The 21,720-nt window shown below is 33.6% G+C and overlaps 1 protein-coding gene across 1 annotated transcript in view; it reads right to left on the reverse strand.

Moving 5' to 3' along the window:
- LOC150093668 (CTD small phosphatase-like protein 2) overlaps positions 1 to 21,720 on the reverse strand; it is a 245,642-nt gene that overhangs the window by 66,899 nt on the left and 157,023 nt on the right. Inside the window, exons 8-9 of the mRNA XM_090413244.1 lie at positions 12,804 to 12,915; positions 4,259 to 4,345 (exon numbers count right to left, since the gene is read on the reverse strand). Of these exons, the coding sequence (XP_090269370.1) occupies positions 4,259 to 4,345; positions 12,804 to 12,915 (199 nt within the window). The remainder of the gene's footprint in view (positions 1 to 4,258; positions 4,346 to 12,803; positions 12,916 to 21,720) is intronic.

The following is a 21,720-nucleotide window of genomic DNA, read 5'->3' on the forward strand; positions in this document are numbered from 1 at the left end:
TGCAATGGTTGAGGATTCTGCTGATATCGGAGTCATGGAATGCTGGAAATCATTCACAATTGCAGATGCAATTGTATTCATCAAGGGAGCAATGGACATCTTGGGAATTATGAACGGCATCACTCCACAAATTCTTCCAGCATGCAGTTACCATTTCTGGCTTCAATTCGCTCCTGATATTAACTCAGAGATAACAATGATAATTAAAACAGCATGGAAAATAGGTGGAGGGATTTGACAGAAGAATTGAATGATTATATAGATGGACATCGTGAGGTGCTCACTAATGAGGAGTTGAAAGATCTTGCCAAATCTTCTACAGAAGATGATGATGAGGATGAAAGTGAACAAGAACCACCAACGTGGACACTCGAAAAATTTGCCACAATATTTTGAACAGCTCAAACATTAAAGGAACAGTTTTGTTGTTTATTTTTTAATAGTATATATTAGAACACAGAAAAATAAGTAAATGATTAATTTATTAACTTATTGCTGATATTTTGCTGGTGTTATAACCAGTATCTTCAGAGCACAAAAACACAGCTTGTCACAATACGCGAGACTATAACAACATGGTGTAATCAATGGACTAGTTAAACAAAATTGTAGTAGCAACACAAAGACTAGGGTCCTGATTTTGGATAACACCAGCGAAATATCAGCAATAAGTTAATAAATTAATTATTTACTTATTTTTCTGTGTTCTAATATATATACCGTTAAAAACAAACAACATGTATGACGAACACATAAGTCTATCCACACGATTGAAGGAACAGATAATGGATTATAATTCAATGATGGAGTGCAGCATAAAAATTACTCGCACAATAACAGAAGCTTTGGAACCTTTGCAGAACCCAGTTTACTCAATTGAAGAGACAAAAACGGCAGCTTCCAATAACAATGTCTTTTAAAAAGTCAACAAAGCTTTTACTATCGATGATCCTCAGCTGTCCACATCATTTGCTCAGTAGGCAAGCAAGCAGCCGACTGCCAAAGATTTGGAAGATGAATAAATATGTAGCTGAACACAAAGAGGTGTTCTGATCTCAGTTAATTCCTCCTAATAAGAATAAAAATGTTAAGATTTTATTAAAAATTACATTTTCATTTTCATATTTTCTCATTTCATTCTACATAATTATTATGGGTTAAATTTTATTTGTCTTAAGACGAAGTTTAATTGAATGAGGCATTTTTTTTTGGTTTGCCACTTCACCCATACTACTCAGGGGTGCTTTCTATTGCATTTGGACACACATTCCATTGCTTCTCATAGATTCTAAAGACATAAAAATTGTTTCATGATAATTTTAAATAAATATGTAATATTATTATCGAGGAATAATGGAATGTGTGCCCAAATGCAGTAGATAGAATATCCCTGGATAGTATGGATGAAGTGGTAGTCTAGAAATTACCTCATTTAATAAAAAAATAACTCTTTTGATTATTATTTATTTAGCCATACAATTTAGTGTATACATTATATATTAACTACATGACATATTCACTAAAGAACCCTACAGTTCTAGCACGTGAGACTAAGTCAATTTACTAATAATTTCCTGCTTCAATATTGCTATATATGTGCAAACATCTGGGTCTCGCTAGTGGTTCGCTACTATCCGCGGTTTCAAGTATCTGCAGAAGACGATGGAACCAAACCCTGCAAATACAGGGGGCCTACTGCATTTACTTATTAAAAAATCTTATTGCTGTGGTTATGTGTGTATGTTTAGTCAAACCTTTCCATGGCATGTTGAGAAGGTGGGTGATGTAGGGTGGAGATTTGCTATGGTTCTAAAGGAGTACAGAAGTAATATTGGACAAGTATTAGTTCTAAAGCACAACTTCTGAGTACAATTAGAAAGATACCAACAGAAACAGAGGAACTGATTGGTATCTAGGTTATTTAAGATTCTTCTAAGCTTGGTGAAGAACAAGCTGGATTCAGCCGAAATAGAGGCTGTCAGGATCAGATTTTCCTTTTACAACAAATAGTCGAGAAATCGTGGGAATATAACAAAGATCTGTATTTAAGTTTTGTAGACCTGAAAAAAGCACATGACAAGGTGCCAAGAGAAAAGCTATTCAAAACGCTAAGTTATATGGTGTCAATGGCATTATATCAAGCAATACTTAGTCTTTACTTGAGTTGTAAGTTAGCAATTAGAATGGAAGGAAGTACAGGAAGATGGTTTGATGTTAAATCTGGTGTCAGACAAGGATGTATATTATTCCCTCTGTTATTCATTATCTATATGGATCACATTATGAAGGAAAGGGGTATTAAACCTGATATCAAAATTGGAGATGTTAATCTCAGCTCTTTACTTTATGCAGATGATGTTATACTTCTAAATAAATCCAGTACAAGTCTGCAAGATTCTCTGACTACATTGAATAACTGTTGTAATAAATTTGGTATGAAAATCAGCAACAACAACAATACAAAGACAATGATAATAGGCAGAAACACTGAAAATATCAACTGCACTGTGAATGGAGAACCTATAGAACGAGTAAAACGTTTCAGATAAATGGCAATATCAGATTAAAAACGAGGATGTTAGGTATGAACTTGACATTGCCAACATCCAGAATGTTTTAGCAGAGCTCATCTCAGGGTCACTTAAACAGAATGGAAGAGAAAAGATTAGCAAAACAATGTTCTCTGCCAATTTGATGGAAAAAGACCCAGAGGAAGACCAAGATATAGGTGGATTGATACAATAAAAAGTGTCTTAGAAGACAGAAATATAAGATCTGATAATGCTGGTCTTGACAGATAACAGAATGATTTCGAGGAAAATTGTTGATAGGAAGTTAGTAATGATGTAAGTTTTTCATGTAGTACTATCATAATATCCTGTACACGCAAAAGTGATAACCTTTGCGCTTTTGCAAATGACCAGAAGGTATGAGTGCCATTTGTACAGGAGGCAAGGTTTTCTGCACCTGGCAGTTCCAAACATATTTTGATTTGTTGATGGTTGTTTTGCATTTGTTACATGCTTTGTAGGCTGAGAATGAGGCTGGAGATCTTGTGTGCTGCAGTAAGCTTAATTTTTCTCTGAAAAGTAAGAAGACATGAGAGTGGAGAGAGTTGTCTGGTATTCTGGTTGGTAGATGGATGATTTATGCCAGTTCACTACTTATAGCAAATACAATACATACTTCCACAGATCTTTCAGCTTTATGGAATTGGAAAAGGAAAGCCAACTAAGAGTTGTGAATACTGAGGTCATGGATGATGATGACTTCACTATTTTGGTAGTTAGTCTGCAGATAGCCACTTGAGCCATAGAAAGTAAAAGGGATCAGAGAGCTGTAAACATAGTTGCTGAATGTAAGAAGAGTCTAAATATGGCACAGGACATCAGATTGTGTGACATCAAGTGCTGCCTGTGGCAAAAGGTATCATATAGAGTGTAGGCTGATGTCTGAGATTATGTTCGAAAAAGACTGGATCTGAATGTCAGTTAAGTGGTGATGTATATCACTGTACATCACTAATGTTTGTAGTTATGTTAGGAATGTTGACGAATAGGATGTGAACATGATTTTTAGGAGTTTTAGGGATTTTTTTTAAGCAAAGTAACACTGTGATTGTTATTCCATTCACAACTGATCGGGTCACATAATAGATGAAAAAAATAGGGACATGCAATGAAATAGAAGAAATACACATGCCACCCAGTACTCAATCTCTTGCCATATTGTAACAAAGTACTTCCTGCATATCACGACTTTTATTCATCCTAGCATCTTAAATAAAATGGCTTTAGAAACATTAATCAAGCATCAAGCATGAAGTCTTCCAGAGCAAGAGCAGAATCATTCTTCATGTTTTATTTTCTTAATATATACTGCACCTCAGCTTAATAATTTTAAGAAATTTCCACGCAAAAAAATGTATCAAATGCAGTAGTGGTTTTCTAAAATTTATACTGACTACTTAACAATTAAATTAAATGGCTAATATGGCAGGAATTAAATGCTTTAGTTTGTTAGATCTGTGCATGAAGCTCTATGTGTGGCCACATAAACAAGACAAATGCATTCTTTTCCATTTTTTTAAACAGTTTTTTCTCTTGGTATTTCTCATAGATTTAATTCAGGAATCTTAATTTAGATGCATTATCATCAGAATCTGATGATAATGCAGTCACAAGAGTGAAAAATATTTTAAATATCAAGAACTTTGGTCAACACTGTTTATGAACAGCAATATGCATATATACAATACCTTATATTCAATATCTTGAAAAGTAACAGGAAAAGTAAAGGTTGCATCTTCCAAGACAGTCAAGCTACAGTGAACGAGGGTTTCATCCTGTACAATAAAATAAAAAGAAAACATTTCTTACAGATATTCATGTTATGTAATGCTAATACATAAAAGGATTGCAATTTAGTTTTTAATTTTCTGCATGTAAAATTTTACAGATTTTTCCATTTGACATATTAAAGTTGTGCACAACATGTAACAAAACAAAAAAAAATATTGATAAATTATATTTCCTATAACAAGGTATAATTTTAAAGATAAATATATCCCCCCCCACCGACATACACTCATGAGAGGTCACAATATGTATAACACAAACATATCAAGCGTGCGTGTGTGTAGCTGCCCTTCGCATAAGGTGCTTATGAAAGGGACATCACAAAATAAAGTTTATTCTGAAGACAAAATAGAAGATAGTCACTGCTTTTCCTAAAAATTTTGAAAATAATTAATGGTAATATATTTGTGCATCATACAAATACCACCCAGAAAAGGTTGTAAACCGTACACTGGCACTGTGGTGGTGGGAGGGAATAAGGGATACATAATCTGGGAACCCTGCTCAAGGAACAAAACATAGAACTTCTTTCAAGTTACTTCAGGCCTCCCATAAGCAGGGTAACTGTAGTCTCATACTGAGGTAATGAAATTCATCTACATATAAAGACATTCAAAAACATCCATGCCAGCAGCAAGGATTTTAAAGTCCATAGCCTACTCATTGAAGAGTGGAGAAGTAATCCATTCAACAAGGTTGGTATCTATGAACTAGTTCATGCATGAAATGATTTAGTTCAAAAGAAAATTAGTCTGATCCATGCAAACAGCCTACAATATGCACCAAATCAGTCACACACAGTTCAGTTTTTTTCTGTATTTTTATGCATTCTTAATTTTAAATTTCAAAATTTGAGTTTTGAATTAACTGATCCATTATAGTACCCTGAAGCAGTGAAAGACTAAATGAATTAGTGTATAAGTATGTGTGTAACAGCACTTAACTGAAGTGCATTTTGCTTCTTCTAATGGTCAAACTATCAGGTATATTGAAATATCAAAGACAAAAAGCTAAGTAATTCCAAATAATATGCACAAAATAATCTATATTCACAAAGAACAGTATACAAGCACTTTAAATCTAAAAATAAATAAATGTTCATTATTAATTACTTTCCCCATTTCACTAGCAAAAATTCAAATCTTTTCTAGCAGGGTAATTACTCAATGGTTCAATTAAGGTAATAGGTTCAATCTAAGTGTTAAACAATTTCTATAAAGAGATCATTTGAAATAAAATAATGAAAAATATGTAAAAAAATAAAGTCTGCAATTAAAACTGATGTAGAAATGTTAGTTATTACATTCCTTCCTTTCATTAAGGGTTTTATTCAAGCAAAGGCAAGTACCTTGCCATTGCTTGAATGCTATTTGGTCTGCAGTTGTTTAATTTAACTATTAAGTTACAGCTCATGATGATAAACTGGAAAGAGTAATGGTAGATGTTGAAAGTTTTTCCACTTCGTTATACTATAAATTAAAGATGCCAAGAAATTATATTCTTGGTTTAATCCTTCATCCAAGTGCAAGCAAACAAAGTCTGTGCATTAAGTAACTTCATGACCAGGCCACTTGTATATAGAGGCTAATGACTTCACATCACTTGCCTTAGTATTTCACAATTCCATATATGTCCGTAAGGATATGTCCTTTGCATTATGGGATATTAAGGCAAGTGATGCGAAGAAATTAGCCTCTATATATGAGCTGCCCAGTCATGAAGTTATTTCACGTGCAAACTCTGTTTGTTTACAGTTGGAAAGGTTGGTCGATTAGTAGAGCCTCTGCTACTAATGGCTCATGCAAAAAGTTAAGCAAGTTTGAGCACAGTTAGTAGTTGGAAGGAGCCGGCTTATAAATATAGAATTTTACTGACAAGACAAAATTAAAAGTTTTTGGAAAGTGGGATCTTGGAGGCATTCCTTTTGGACTAACCCCTCATTATAGTTGGAATTTCCTTCTCCACTTACCGAATATTACCAATTCAAAAATTTATATACAAGAACATTGAAATTTTATAAGACTGGAAAATAGGGCCATTTTCATTTTCTTCTAAAGCCATAGAACTCAAAACCATAATCTTCTCTACTCAACTGTACATAATGAATATTACAGACATTACAGAAGCTGAAGAAAAGCAATTATATAGTAAGTCTATGCAATTTTTTTGGTCCAGTCGATACCAAGAAGTTAAAAAGGAATTTCTTCAGCTATCAAACAAGCATCGAGGATTTGGGCTTCCAGACTTAAAATTCTGCTATTTAAGTAATACAGCTTCAAAACCATATTACAGACCAATCACATCATCTTCTCCATTTACTCCAAACAGGGGTTTTAATCTTCCCCTGTTTAGAGTAAATGATTATAAAGATCAAAAAGCTAAGTTTATTCCTGAATATTACAACATTCTATGCTTAACTCTAAGACTGCTACAGCACCTCTGGCATTGACATTCTTTCCCGTTAAAACAAGTAAAATTTGGTATAAAGAAATATTTAATCTCTTTTGCTGAAATGACAGCAACACTTTGTTTCATAACTTATTGAAGTTCCAAGGATATCCTAACAGAGAGATCTTGCTTGGAGAATTGCATATGGTCGCCTTCTAGTCAAATGGAGGTACTTCAACATCGGATATCCAATCTGAGACATCTGTTATCGATTGGAAACAGTAGAACAAGCATTCTACAGCTGACCTCCTGCCCTGCATACTTGGAATAGAGTATGTAATGTGTTGGGCATTCTATTACTTGCAACAGAACAGGTAATTTATTTTTATTTTTTGCAGCAGCCACCACCTGTCAGCAATGGGAAGAGAATTTTGATTTTTATAATTAATGAATTAAAATCGATTTATGGAAGGTTAGAAAGAAACATGGATTTGAAAACCAGCAATATGATCTCTTAATGCTTTATAATATTGTATTGTGGAAATTTTATTGTTCAGTCAGCTGATTTTTGTATATCAAATTTTTGGCTAGATGGTGTAGACCATCCACATTATGCAATATTCACCAAGGGAAGATAAAATTCTGTCTATTTTTGCTATGAGAGGTTTTTTAAATGGTTCTCTCCTCTTAATTCAATGTGGTCTTATAGTCAATTGCAGACAGAGAAGGCCAACTCAAGGTGTTAACTCAGATAAGGCTATCCACCTGGGTATCAGTCATCTTTGCACTTTAGTTTCAATTGGTTTTTTTGGTCGGTCGTTCATCTATATGAGATTGGTGAAAAAGGAAAACTTATAGAGTTTGGCTATACAATGACATTGCAAGAGCTGAAGCCTTTTCTCTATCTCTCACATTATTTGTCTTTTCTTTCTCCTAATACCACCAGGCTCTCTTGCACCCTATACTAACTACTCTAGGCCTATGATTAGCACCCCTTTACTTTTTTTCACCTCAATAAAGGTCGAATCTGGTCTGGGTAGTGGCCCTTCCCATAATGCATAGCATTATATATGTCTGTAAGTATATGTCCTTTGCATTATGGGATACTAAGGCAATTGATGTGAAATCATTAGCCTCTATATACAAGTTGCCCTGTCATGAAGTTACTTCATGTGCAAACTTTGTTTGCTTATACAGTCATACCCCAAAGTTACGCGGTAGGTGGGACCTACAAAAAGCGCGTGAGTTGAATTTGTGTAACTCGGGGTATAATTTTGCATGTAATTTATATATACAAACATACAACATATTAGTTAATTGGGACCAAAGGTTTACAAAAACACCTATTTTTTTTAAAGAAATATAATCATAATTGTAGTTTTTCGTACATAAAAAAAAAAGAAAGTTATTTCTAAGTCAATTTCTTCATAGCAAGTCAATGATTTTTTTATTCCTTGCCTTGTGGCTACAATTCATTCCCTGTTAGAATATATGTCCTCCAAAATCTGTAAGCCTTTCTTTTATGATTGTTCTTACTGTGGATTTGTGTAGACCGAACTTCTTTGCTAGCTCACAAATTTTCATTCCGCCTTCAAAATCCTTAATAATATTGAGTTTTGTTTCCAAAGTCAATGTTTTTCTTTTCTTGCTAGCTATATCAGAATCAGACTTGCTTCTTTTGGAAGACATTATTATTTTTTATGTGATAAAATTTGTATCAAGAACATAACATTAAACAATCGCAAGGTTTGTAGACTATAAAAATTGTGTATGAATGGAGAATGCGCGAAACATGTCAGTGCTTGTTCACAGCATGTACGACACTGGTGAATGCAGCCGGCGCTGGAAACATATGACTAGTGGTGAAGCGGAACAGGAATACGTACATATAAGAAACCGCATAACTCTGGATTCGCATAAGTCGGGGTATGACTGTACTTGAATAATGGATTACACCAAGAACATAATTTCTTGTCCAACTTTCAACATTTACTTCTTATTGGCTCCCTTCTTTAATGATACAGCAATTAATATCTGATCATCCTTTCCTTCATGGTGATCAACATTCATTATAAAAATTATGGAAACAACTACCGTTGTAGAGTAAAACTTCAGTTTAATATAAACCAAAGGTGGGTGGGAGTTTTTCTTTCTCAGGACTCTCATATCTGTGGTCTCTAGTCAAAACAAGGAAACCAGGTCTCTGGGAAACAAGACAAAAACTAACTTCTAAAATAGAATATGCAGAACTATGCAAAACAATAAGGAAAAAGAAGCGAAATGAAATAAGATCTTATAACACTACAAAAATAAAAGAAACAATTGAAAATAATGAAAATATTAAGAAAACATTATCAGTTGGTAAAAGTCAAATAACTGCAATAAAAGATAAGAATGGAACTACAATAAGGAACCAAGAACAAATCCTAAGCAGACTAGAAGAATTTTATAAAGAACTCTATAGTGATCCTTCAATAGATGAATCAACTATAAATAACTCTTCCCCATCACATATGGAATTCATCCCCCCTCCATTCATCTCAGATGAAATAAAACAAGCATTAAAACAAATGAAAAATGGAAAATGTCCTGGTGAAGACCTATTTAATTAAAAGGGGAGGAAACAATATAATTCACTATGTCACAAACTTACTAAATCTATACCTAGAAGAGGAAAGATACCAGAAAACTTGAAAAATGTTACTCTGATACTGTTATTTAAAAAAGGAGACAAAGAAGAAGTAAAGAACTATAGACCAATTAGTATTCTCTCTAATCTGTATAAAATTATCACAAAAGTAATAACAAACAAGTTAATCCCCCCTCTTCTAGACTGAAATCAAGAACAAGCAGGATTCTGTAACGACTTTAACACAAATAATAGAAAAAGCAGATGAAAACCAACTGCTTCTCTGTTTAGCTTTTATTGATTAAGAAAAAAAAAAGCATTTGATTCCATCAAAACTTATGCAATAATCAAAGCACTCCAGAATCACAGAATCAGGGGGGTTACTGACTGACTGACTGACTATCTTATCTAATCTAATCTATCTATATCTATATCTATGGAGAAAATATACCACACTGTAACAGCAACAATCCAACTTCACACAAGTAGCAATAAAATATCAATTGAAAAAGGTGTCCGACAAGCAGTCGGACACCTTTACAGCAGTCCTTTTAGAAATATTTAATAATATAAATTGGACAAACCTTGGTAAAAATAATTGCAAACACTCTAGAAGACCTTAATATAATGATAAAAGACCAATATCATGAAAGCAGAAAAGTCGGTCTAAAATTAAACAGAGAAAAAACTAAAATCATGTTTAATCATTTTGTAATACTAAAAAAACATAATAATAGAATACAATTTCTTGGAAAGAGTCTCTTCATATACATATTTAGGTCATCTCACTGATCTAAACTGTGGACTCCAAAAGGAAATAAACAGAAGAGTTCAATTTGCCTGGGGTGCATTCAGAAAATTGAAAAGCATTTTTCAAAACAATGATGTCCCACTCTGTTTAAAAAGGAAGACATTTAACCAGTGTATACTTCCAGTCATCACATATGGTTGTGAAACTTGGTCTCTAACAAAAGCACTGACAAATAAACTAGCAACAACTCAAAGAAAAATGGAGAGGCTGATGCTAGGCATCACATTAAAAGATAAGTGAAACACCTGGATAAGAAGCCAGACTCGCATCATTGACATCATTCTTCACCAGAAGCAACTAAAACAGAAACGGGCTGGACATCTATCAAGAAGAGAAGATGAGCGATGGACCAACATACTAACAAACTGGATTCCAAAAGAAGGGAAACGAGGCCGAGGATATCCTAAAAGAAGGTGGAGTGTTGAATTATCAAATTTTGTTGAGAAAAACTGGTCAACCACTGCCAAGAACAGAGAAAGGTAGAAGGAACTGGAGGAAGCCTTTGTTCAGCAGTAGACAGAAAATGGCTGAAAAGAAGAAGAAGACTATAATTACACCAACTATCACTAAATATAGTGTACAGGCTCTATATGTTGTATTTAATGCCACAATAAGATAACACTTAATCAGGAAACCATAGAACGGGTCAATGCTTTTAATTACTTAGGAGCACATTTGACTACACTTTTAAATGACATAGCAACAATAAAACACAGACTCTCTATAGCATGGTCAATGATGAATAAACTTAATAAAATTTGGAAAGATTCCTACAACTCTAAAAATAAAATTATATAAATGTATAATACTACCAACAGCTCTCTACGAGGCAGAAACTTTAACCTTAAAACCTTAAAGACAGGAAACTGTTCGCTTTTGAAATGAAATGCTTCAGGAAAACTAATGCACAAGTGCTGTAATATTTGAATATCCCTAACTCAACAATTCTTAACACAGTTAAAAAGCCTCAACTGCACTGGTTTGGTCATATTGTGACCAAACTAACCCAACCAGAAAGACTTCTTCACCTCATATTTGAGGGCACAGGAAGGTACAAGACCCAGGGGAAGACCAAGGTTAATATGGCATAAAGTCCTTAGAATTGCATTGGACTTTCAAAACTGTTGGCACATGAAAGAACTTGTTCTAGACAGAGAATGGTGGGAGGCTCTTATCCATGTGGGACTCAACCCATCTTGAGGATAGAAGAGAAGAAGAAGAATGCCACAATAAAACTTGCAGTTGTAGAGCATCGCATCAGGGATGTTTTTCACTAACAGGGTATTTTCATTTCAGTGTTAAGCTAATGTATATGTGATTGTTATTACTGATTAGTTTAAATATATACAAAATATAGAAGTTCCCTTAATACTCCAGGATGTTTATAAAATGGAACTTTATCTTTAGGGGAACGTGGGAAGCTTCATAAGGTGTTAAGTGGTTTGAAAGTTGTTCTGATGTTGACTGATTTTAATATTCATTAAATATTAAAATCAGTGAACAAAGTTATTAAAATATTGAAATCTGTAACAAAGAACATATAAGCAATGTTGAAAACAGAGGGAAGAAAAAAGTGAGCTCATAGTGCCCATCTTCAAAGAACATCATGTGGTAAATTGGCAAGCAGCTTCAGTGCCTTACTTAGAAGAGAATTACTTCGACAGATCATTTAAAGTCTTCCAAGGTCATTTGCTCAAAAGGCACATTAAAGAGAAATCAAGGAATGATCCTTCATGGCATTTGGAAATCACTAATTAATATGTTTAACATTAAAGATCCTACGGCAGCAGTCATATACAGAGTTTACATAACAATGTAGAGATGCTTATTGACACACATATCAAACTATCATTCCAGTCTTTTCAATTTATAGAAACAGCAAATACTGGAAAATATTAAATTTTTTTTTGTCAGTTTTTTATTTATGTTAAACAACCTCCTGAAGATGCTGTCAGCCATGTAGACAGCGAAACAAACAGATGTCATGCAAACAGATCTAGTGTAATAAAAAAAAAAAAAGTCTACGAGTTAAAACCTGGTTATTTATTATTCATGCAAATCTACTTGTAGTGAATTACTGACATACCAACTCCTAGACAAAGTCTATGAGTTGCTTCAGTAGAACAAGTCATTCGACCCTTGGCAACTTATACCAAAGGTTGAATTCTCTTAAACTTTTTCTTAATTTTGAAATATTCAGTTTTAAAAGGCAAACTTTTAAAACTAAACTTTTAAAAGCTGGGTGGCACCTATTCCCATCAGTTTAATAATATTGCTTACAGCAGCTGATTTTGGATTTTGTAGTCATTTACTAATATCATAAATATGGAGGCCATTGATATGGCATCTTACAATAATGTCTTATTCAAAGGCTAAGTTCTTCTCTGTACCACTGACAGCAGACAGATGTACAGTCAGCTTTTTGGGAGGAAGGGGGAGGGGGGGGATATCTGTTTGTATTACATAACAGAATGAGCTAAGTGGGGCAACAGAATTTATTCTAAAACAGGGCACTCCAATATTAATTTCAACATATCACATACTTAATTTGATGGTTAAATTGAATCATGAAGAAACTAAAATAACATTTCATACAAAATACAAAACTGAATCTCACCAAATCAAGAACAAGTGAAAATTCAGGACTGCTACGAGTTTTTAGTGGAAGAGCAGGACATCTTGCTCTCATTTCAGGAGTTAGAGGTGGTAGGTGTTTAATGAAATAATACCTATAAATAATTATAAAAAAAAAGATAAGCAGATATAAATCTAACTATTAATAGAATGATTAAATTAATAAACTATTGATATTATTATAAATAATACTTACTAAATAACATGTATAAAAATAATCAAGAAAGAAAATTAAATATTTATCACCAGGGCTCGACAAATGTGCTTGCTCACTTGCCCATGGTGTGTAGATTAATTACCGGCAAGTAGCTGTAAACTGGAGAAAGGCAATTTTATTTAATAAAAACAACTTTCTAAACAAAATCTTTTTTAACTTTAATAAAACAGAAGAAAATGCATAATATAAAGGGCCATGCTGTTCTAGTAACAAAATCATTAACAAATCATATTTTTCAAAAAAATCAATGTTATTTTTACTGTTCTTCCTATCTGGACAAAAATATAATATCAATATTTACTTTATGGAACTTGAACTCATGCTGGCTTACTGCGACATATCATTAAAAAATAGGAGGGGGGTAGGAGATACATTTTTTTCATGGTGAGTAGAATTTTGCATAAAATGTGTCGAGACCTGTTTATCATCATTTCATATGTTGATATTCATCCACTCGAATTGTACAGGATATAGGCATGGAAACAAGCCTATATTCAGTCCATTCCAAAAAAAAAAAAAAAAGTGAACTGCTAAAAGCACTAATGGAAAAGATAAGTGCTATTTGGTGTAGTAATTGGAGATAATGATTGCATTTTAGTAGCATACTGTTAACTTTAGATAGCTTAATGTGACTTGTGGGAGGGATGCTTTGTGAGTTTGTTACTGATGTTTTTTTAAACTAAATTCTGAAGCCTACATTGAACAAAAAAAAAAAAAAAAAAAAAAAAAAAAAGGCCAGGAGATCTGAATGCTGTGCAGCGTGAAGATCAAATGTAGTAGACAATGTAGATTTTTGAGAATGGTTTTTGTTGAGTGCAGTCATATGCATGGTGAAATGTTGAGGATATGTTTGTAGAGAGAGACTAAACAGGAGGCGAGAGAACATATGGATTTGTAGAAAGTGCAATATTTTGATGGACTATGAGTTATGTAAATACAAAACAGACTGATGGAATGAAAGCGAATAAAACTGTGGAGGTAAAAGAAAATACAAATAAAGAAACAAAAACAAGAGAGACTGTGGAATCAAAAGAAAGTAGGAATGAGAAAACAAATGTGGAAGCAATATGAAAGCAAGAGAAAAGAATGTCAGAATGAGAAGGAGCAAAACTGCAAGAGCATGTAGAGTATAATTGCTGGGATATAAGAGTTGAAAAATTAGTTGATCACAATAAGAAATGAGGAGTATATACAATGTGAATGGACATTCGGTGGAAAAGAATGAAAGAAAGTTAAAAAAAAAAAAAGAAAAAAAAAGGTGACAAATGACTCCATTATCCAAGGTCTTTTCCAGGAGAGAAAAGACCTTCAGACTCTTTCATCCACCATCAATTATCTTGCACGTGGTCTTTTCCATGAGTTAGATAATGATGTTTTGGATGTGAGCAATAGCAGTGATTGTGGGAGCAAATGACTTGGTTGGACATGCAGAGAATGATGTGAGGATGGATATCACGCTGCCAAGGTTACGAAAATGACAACTTGAGACAGAAAGCAAGGATCATGAAGAGTATGCTGGAAGAGTTGTGGGGTGAGAAGAAATGAAATCTGTTGATATGTGGCATGCATTTGAGGAAAAAATGGATTGTATAAAAGTGAGAGATTCCATTTACACTGATTTGGTGAGTCAACTGGTGAGACTGTTGCTACAAGGAAATGCAATGAGTGACAAGCAAAAGAGATCAGAGGAAGTAAAACATGAAGTGAAAGATCAGAAAAGTGGAATGGGAGAGTGAAGTGTTTGTTAATGAAAACAGCAGTAGCGTGAAAGATAATGAGAGAATGGAAATGCAAGAAGGACAGAGAAAGGGGTCTGGGGGGGGGGGGGGGGAAGTGAAACATGACATAAGGAAAAATGGATGTTGGAAGTGGTACAATGTGTGTATGGGGGATGGTCAGCACAGGAATTTGGGAAGGGGCAGGTGTGGGAAAATATCCAACAAGTGGCATGGGTGGGAGAGGTTACAGACCTGAAAGAGAACTGTGTTTATTTACAGATGTCAAGAGCATCAAAAATAAGGAAGATGAAACTGTTTCGCTGACTGAGTTTATTCACTAAAAATTGTTGTAATAAGTGAAACATAGTTGGATAAGGATGATATCTTGACAGGAATAGAAATTATTATTATTATTATTGTAAGTACCTCCATGGAGTCCACGGACTCATCACAGGAGACCCATTTTGCATTGCATATCAATCCACTTTGATTTGTCTTCCTCTGGAACTTTTTCTTGCCATCCTGGCATCCAAACACTTCATTCTGCTGACTATTATTCTCCCATTCTCTTTAAGTGACCATACTACCATAGACTGGCTCTGCTCACACATTCTTAAATGATAATGATCAAGAATGACAGAATAATTTTTAATATGATTCTGTTCATTGATGGGGCAGTGAACAGAATGTTACTCTTTGAATTTTTCTCAGAGCTCTCATATCTGTGATTGCTAGAAATGATCAACTGCTTTATTTCTAATCCAGTTCACAAATCCAAAAGTTAAAATTAGTTTGAACAGTGCCTTGTATACTACTATTTTAGTGTTTTTACTGATTTCATTTTAATTCTATATAAATTTATTTACCTGGTTCCACACCATATCACCTTTGTTTATTCTGTTAGCTTCACTATTTTGTCTAAATTGCTGAAACATTTTTCTTGCTCTACAAGTTCTCCATTCAAGGAAGCAGTTGATATTTTCCAAGTTCCTGATCATTTTCATAGTTTCTGGCTTATTAGTACCAGGTTTTCATGCCAAGTTTCTTATAAGCAGTTATTCAATTTAGTTCACAAATTATAAAGATTTGTAATAGATTTATTTAAGAGTATAACATCATCTCTGCATAAAGAAAAGAGGTGAAATTAACCTCTCCAGTCTGATATCAGGTTTAATGGCACTTTACTATATAATGTGATCCATATAGATGATTAAGAACAGCAGATATAATGTTTGTCCTTGTCTTACACACAAATTTACATCAAAACCTCTTCCTGCTTCCTTTAATTTGCTTAAATATAGATAGATATTGCTCTGTATAATATTTCATTTATGTCATATAACTGCAGCATTTTGATCATCTTTTCATGGTAATGAAACTTTATCATATGCCTTTTCCAGATCTATAGAACTTAAACACAGATCCTTGCTATATTCTTATGATTCCTCAACTATTTGTCTTAAAGTGAAAATCTGATCCTGTTCTTTCCCCCCCACACATTTGGCATGAACCCAGCTTATTTTTCACCCAGGTTCTTGTCCTCCCCACCCTCTTTTCTTCTTCAATTTTCAGCCGCCTTTCTACATTCGTCTTGAATGTTTTTCTACCACTGCTTCGTCTAACACTCTTTCAAAGTAATTACTCCAGACATCTAGAATTCAGTTTTTATGTTACTTTTTTTTTTTTACCTCTGATTCCCAGTACCCTTTGTTCCATTTTTAAGTTTATTTCAACAGTCTCCAGATAACTTTGCTGCCTTTGTGATATTTATCTCTTATTCTGTTACCAGTCTTTATATGATTTTTGTTTAGCCAGTTTTATATATACGGATTTTCCTTAAGATACATATTGACTGACTTAAAAGCAGTTTTCATCAACTTTACATTTCTTCCAACAATTATTTCTTGAATAAAATAATTCAAAACTACAATCATCATCATTCTCTACTTCCTTTGGGTGATGTTCACAAGGCTCTGTTCTCTAAAGGTTTGCAGTCCTTTCAACTGCAATGCAAATTAGCTTACTTCTTCATGTTTGACAAAAGACCAAACTCTACTGAGCCACACAGGAATTTGCTCTGTATCTTGCTCATGTTGCTTATTGTATTTTGGTCAAACAGAAAGGTTGGCATTAGTCTTTTAGAACATTAAGACCACCTTAGGTATCAAGAGATTGCATGTGAGCAATACTTGGACTTCTCAGTCCATCTTCCTCAGCATGCAGTTTCTACTAATTCCATAGTTCAATGTAACAAAACAACAGTCATCCATTAACCATGCATCTGTCTATACAGATAAAATATATCAATTATTTCATGCTTCATATCTATGTTTTCACTAATGTGTAAACATGTCATAGCCAGTAAGGTGGCTAAAACCATTTCCTGTTGGGAAGACTATATAAAGAGTTGCAAAGCTATCTGCATAGATTGAATTTAAACAGAAATAACCATCTTAAACAGCTCTGCCTTGGGGCAGACTACCTTATGCTGGTCCTTTGCCATAAAAATTTTCCACTTAATGGAAAACAATGTAGGATTTGATCAATACTTAGTGGCAAACTAATTAAATTAAAACTATTCAGGAATAAGAAAATTAAAAATAAAAATGGAAGGATAAGTAGCTCAGTAGAAGTGGCATTTGCACTCTACGATGCTTGACTGCACGAAAGAAGGCTTGGTTGTTCAAAATCGGCTGTCAAACCCACGCTATTTTCAGACATGAAAAATATTGTGTTAGGGACCACGAGATGGCGGCACTTACTAGCTGCCTTCTTCACTGCATACTGAAGTGAAGAAGAAGATGATTAATTAGTGATAGCCTTATACGCATGGATAGGCTTATGTGTTCGTCAGACATGTTGTAAAAGATTTAACGGTATTGATATGAACACAGATGGATAAGAAAATAACTATTTATTAACTTAAAAAGCTAATATTTTTTTAAACATTTTTTTTTAACATTTAAAATTTTTTTAACCTAGATGGCACCCTATTAGGACTTTAGTCTTGTGTTGCACACTGCAATTACTCATACTAGCCCCACTGTCACACCGGATTGTGGTTATCTTGCATTTGTAACAAACTTTGTGTTGTGTGCTCTGAAGATGCTGGATATAATACCAGTGAAATATTAGCTTTTAAGTTAATAAATAGTTATTTTCTTATCCATCTGTGTTCATATTAATACCATTAAATATGTTACAACATACTGATAGCCTTGGGCCAGCGATATCTGATTGACTATCAGTGGAGATTGAACTGCCTATTCAGTCTCCAAAAGTTAGATAGGGATAAAATGCCCTCGCCTACTCCCTATACGGAAACAAAAAGGCGATAGCTTGTTTTTTTTTTTTTTTTTTTTTTTTTTCAAGTTATGGTATGAAATAAAGGAAAATTTTCTGTTATAATAAAAATTTATTTCAAATTCTGGAGAATGAGCAACTAGAAAGGGAGAAAGAAGAAAGCCTGGAAGATAGAAAGGAGATGCAAAAATTTTAGGATAATATATAATAAGGTGTAAGAGACTTATCATCTTCAGTTAGCAGCACTATTTCTTTTTATCACTTATAGCATTTACTTGCTTCCTTCTTTCAGAGCATAGCATATTTTCCTTGTCACCTTATAAAGTTTTCCAGTGTGGTCTAATACGCCTCCGAATCAAAAAATTAGAATAATCAAAGAAAATGATTTGTAATTCTAATTTATTGTATAGAAAATAATTATTACCAAACATGAATTAGCATCACCTAAATCTACGTACTTTGTAGATTATATAACCATGTAAATACATAAAAATGTAATATAAATTATAAGAAAACTATTAATTCAAAACAGTCACAACATTAGAATAAATTTCAACATTGTTCAAAATATTAGAATATTCTAAATTTTCCTGATTGGTTTTGAGGAGAGGATAGAAATAGTATATATTTCATCAGACTTTGGGACAGACTTTGTGTGAGGAATCATTTCTGCATGCATTTCAGTTAATTATTTGCTAAACATGGGTCGAATGAGTAACATATTGGAAGCTAAGAAGGTTTCGTATGGTGTCTCTACACAAAGAAGGCCAACCTCAACAGTTCATAACAAAGGAATTGAAATGTTCTCAGGCAAGCATGAGTAGAGTATTGAGACAGTATTCTAATAACCAGAATTTTCAAAATAATCACTGCAATAGCAGTTGATAGGTAATAACTACATCAAGAGATGATAGGAGATTGAAGAATATTGTGAAGGAAAAACTGCTTTTGAAGTGTAAGGTATTTTCACAGGAAATGAAAAGAACTAGGTGTGAATGTGTCTAAATCTATAACGTTGAGATGACTTCGCTAAGTGGGTTTTAAATCACGTGCCTAAGACAAAGTCACTTATGACTTCCAAGCAAAAGTCAGCTAGAGTGCGATGGCGTAAGCAAAGCCAGTTGTGGTCAAGAGGACTGAAAAAAGGTACTTTTTAGTGATGAAAGTATGTTTTTGTGTCATCAAGGGATACGTGTTTGGCATCTTAACCCTGCGGAGATCGTGGCTGATCTGACAGATACAAACAAATTGTTTAATATAATTATTCTTACTCATATCCAGTGTATAGTTTGGAGGTCACGAGTAGCTGTGCATGCATATATTATGAGTGATATTCCACACTGTTTATGCGGTCAGTTTTGGTTTAACACATGTTATGTAAAGGTGTGTGATATTTCATAGTAAATTGTATCTGAGAGATACCATGACCTCCGATGTCAGTATAGTATTGGTTTAGTTGTTTTTTTATTATTATTTACCGTTGAAAACGACTGGAAAAATGTGTTGATTGGATAATCCACCAGATGTTGAAGAGATTCAGTGATTTTGTTACTTGAGTCTGATGATGAGAATGATAGAGTCGAATGCGAAAGTTATATTCGATAGTAAATTGTATCTGAGAGATGCCGCGAACTCTGATGTCAGTATAGTATTGGTTTAGTTGTTGTTTTTTTTCTTTGTTTCTTTGTTCAATAATTTCTAGATTGTAACCGAAAATAAAAAATAAACCATCATGTATTATATTTGCGGTTTTTTTTTTAAAGTTTTATTGCATTTTAGCACATACTAGTAATGAATGCATCTCTCAGATACACGCGACCTACGCTGCAATTTTTTCGACCACAACCTCCGCAGGGTAAAGAAAGAAGAATTTGATAAAGAAGAATGCATGAAATGTTCGGTGAAATCTGTAACCTTTGTCATGGTATGGGCTTGTATGACCACAAAGGATCCAGAGGATCAGGTAGGCTGTGTATTGTGTACAAGAGAGTCAATTCCAAAGTGTACTAAGAAATTCTTGAGCACTTTATGTTACTGCCATCAGAAGATTTATGATGGTGATTTCCTTTATCAGCAAGAATCAACTTCTTGTCACACTTCCAAGACCACTACTAGATGGCTCAAAGAAAGGCAAATCAATGTAAAATGCCTTGGCCAGATTTAAATCCATTGAGAATTGTGAGAGACTATAAAGAAACATCTTCAAGAAGTTGCCCCAAGAGACAAAAATGAACTTGTTTCTAGTCTGCAGACTATATGGGAATGCTTTGATAAAAAAAGACTGTGAACCGCTAGTAAATAATATGCCCAACTGTTTACAAATGGTCATAAAAGCTAAGGGGGAATGCAATAAAGTACTAATTATCATGTTTCCCTTTGACTGTAATTATTTTTTGTCAATAATAATAATAATAATAATAATAATGTAACATTTCGAACCATGTTAAAAATTATTCTAATTTTGTGAATATTTTCAAATAACAGTTTTCTTATAATTTATAGTACATTTTTATGTGTTTACATGATTATATAATCTACAAAGTACATAGATTTAGATGATGCTAATTCATATTTGGTAAAAAAATCATTCAACACATTTCTTTGATTATTCTAATTTTTTGATTCAGAGGTGTGTACTGCAGCCTTGTGTGTTGCTTCTGCCATACTGTCCACATAATTCCTCTTATCTCTTGCTGATCTTTTAATTAATTTTTTCTCTCTCTATAATATGTCAAATGAATTTTTTTAATTCTCTGAGATTAACATTTTTAAATAGCATTTTAAATGTATGCCATTCTTTGATGAGTTCTCAGGCTTTTTTAATAACCAATCTTTGTTCCTTTTTCTTTTCTTAGTACCTAAAGCAATATAGCTGACATAATAATACGTTTCAATAATGGGGGAAGTAGAGATTTAAATATTAGATTACAACCAATGTCTAAAAATGAAATAATAAATACAATATCAGACATCACATCAAGAGAAAAAAAAATTGGGAGTGGGGGGGTGGATATAAACTAATATTCAATTGAATTATTATCAAAGATTTCATTTCAAAATTCGGTGGTAGCAATATGCAACTACAATATGGCGAGTAAACTTAGCATGCTGTTAATTTGTTTATTTTGTTAAAGTGGCAGTGATCTGGATAAAAGCAACTGGACTAAAAAAAAATGCATTCAGATACATCAAATGTGTGAAGCAGTAAATTTCTGTTCCCTCCACTACTTGATGGGTGTTGTCCCAGATTGGATAAAGGATTAAACTAATGTATATTATTTCTGGGAAAACTCCCATGTTACTCCTCTTTATAAACTATTATAATTATTCATCTGAACACTTTCCCAATGTGTTCAGATGACGACCACGAATAGTCGAAACGGTCCACACCCCGTCAACCACTCCCCTTCCCCCTCCCTATTTTAAAAAATTAACCCTTTCACTTTTTTCCCCCACCCTATATAAAAGTATATGTTTCTATATATTACGAAAAAAACCCGGGTTTTTCTAACTTATTCTACCAAACTGCCTACCCCCCCCCCACACACACACTCTGCAGTTTTCGACATCGCAGACTGAGGAAAAGCCACAACACCCAGAAAAAGGTATGTGCAATTTTCTATTCCTTAGGCTACATATACTTTTTAGTACATCTACACTCA

The sequence above is a fragment of the Typopeltis vanoorti genome, chromosome 23 (genome assembly GCF_054136105.1).
Source record: "Typopeltis vanoorti isolate ZY-2024b chromosome 23, IOZ_Tvanoo_1.0, whole genome shotgun sequence".
NCBI classification, from domain to species: domain Eukaryota; kingdom Metazoa; phylum Arthropoda; class Arachnida; order Uropygi; family Thelyphonidae; genus Typopeltis; species Typopeltis vanoorti.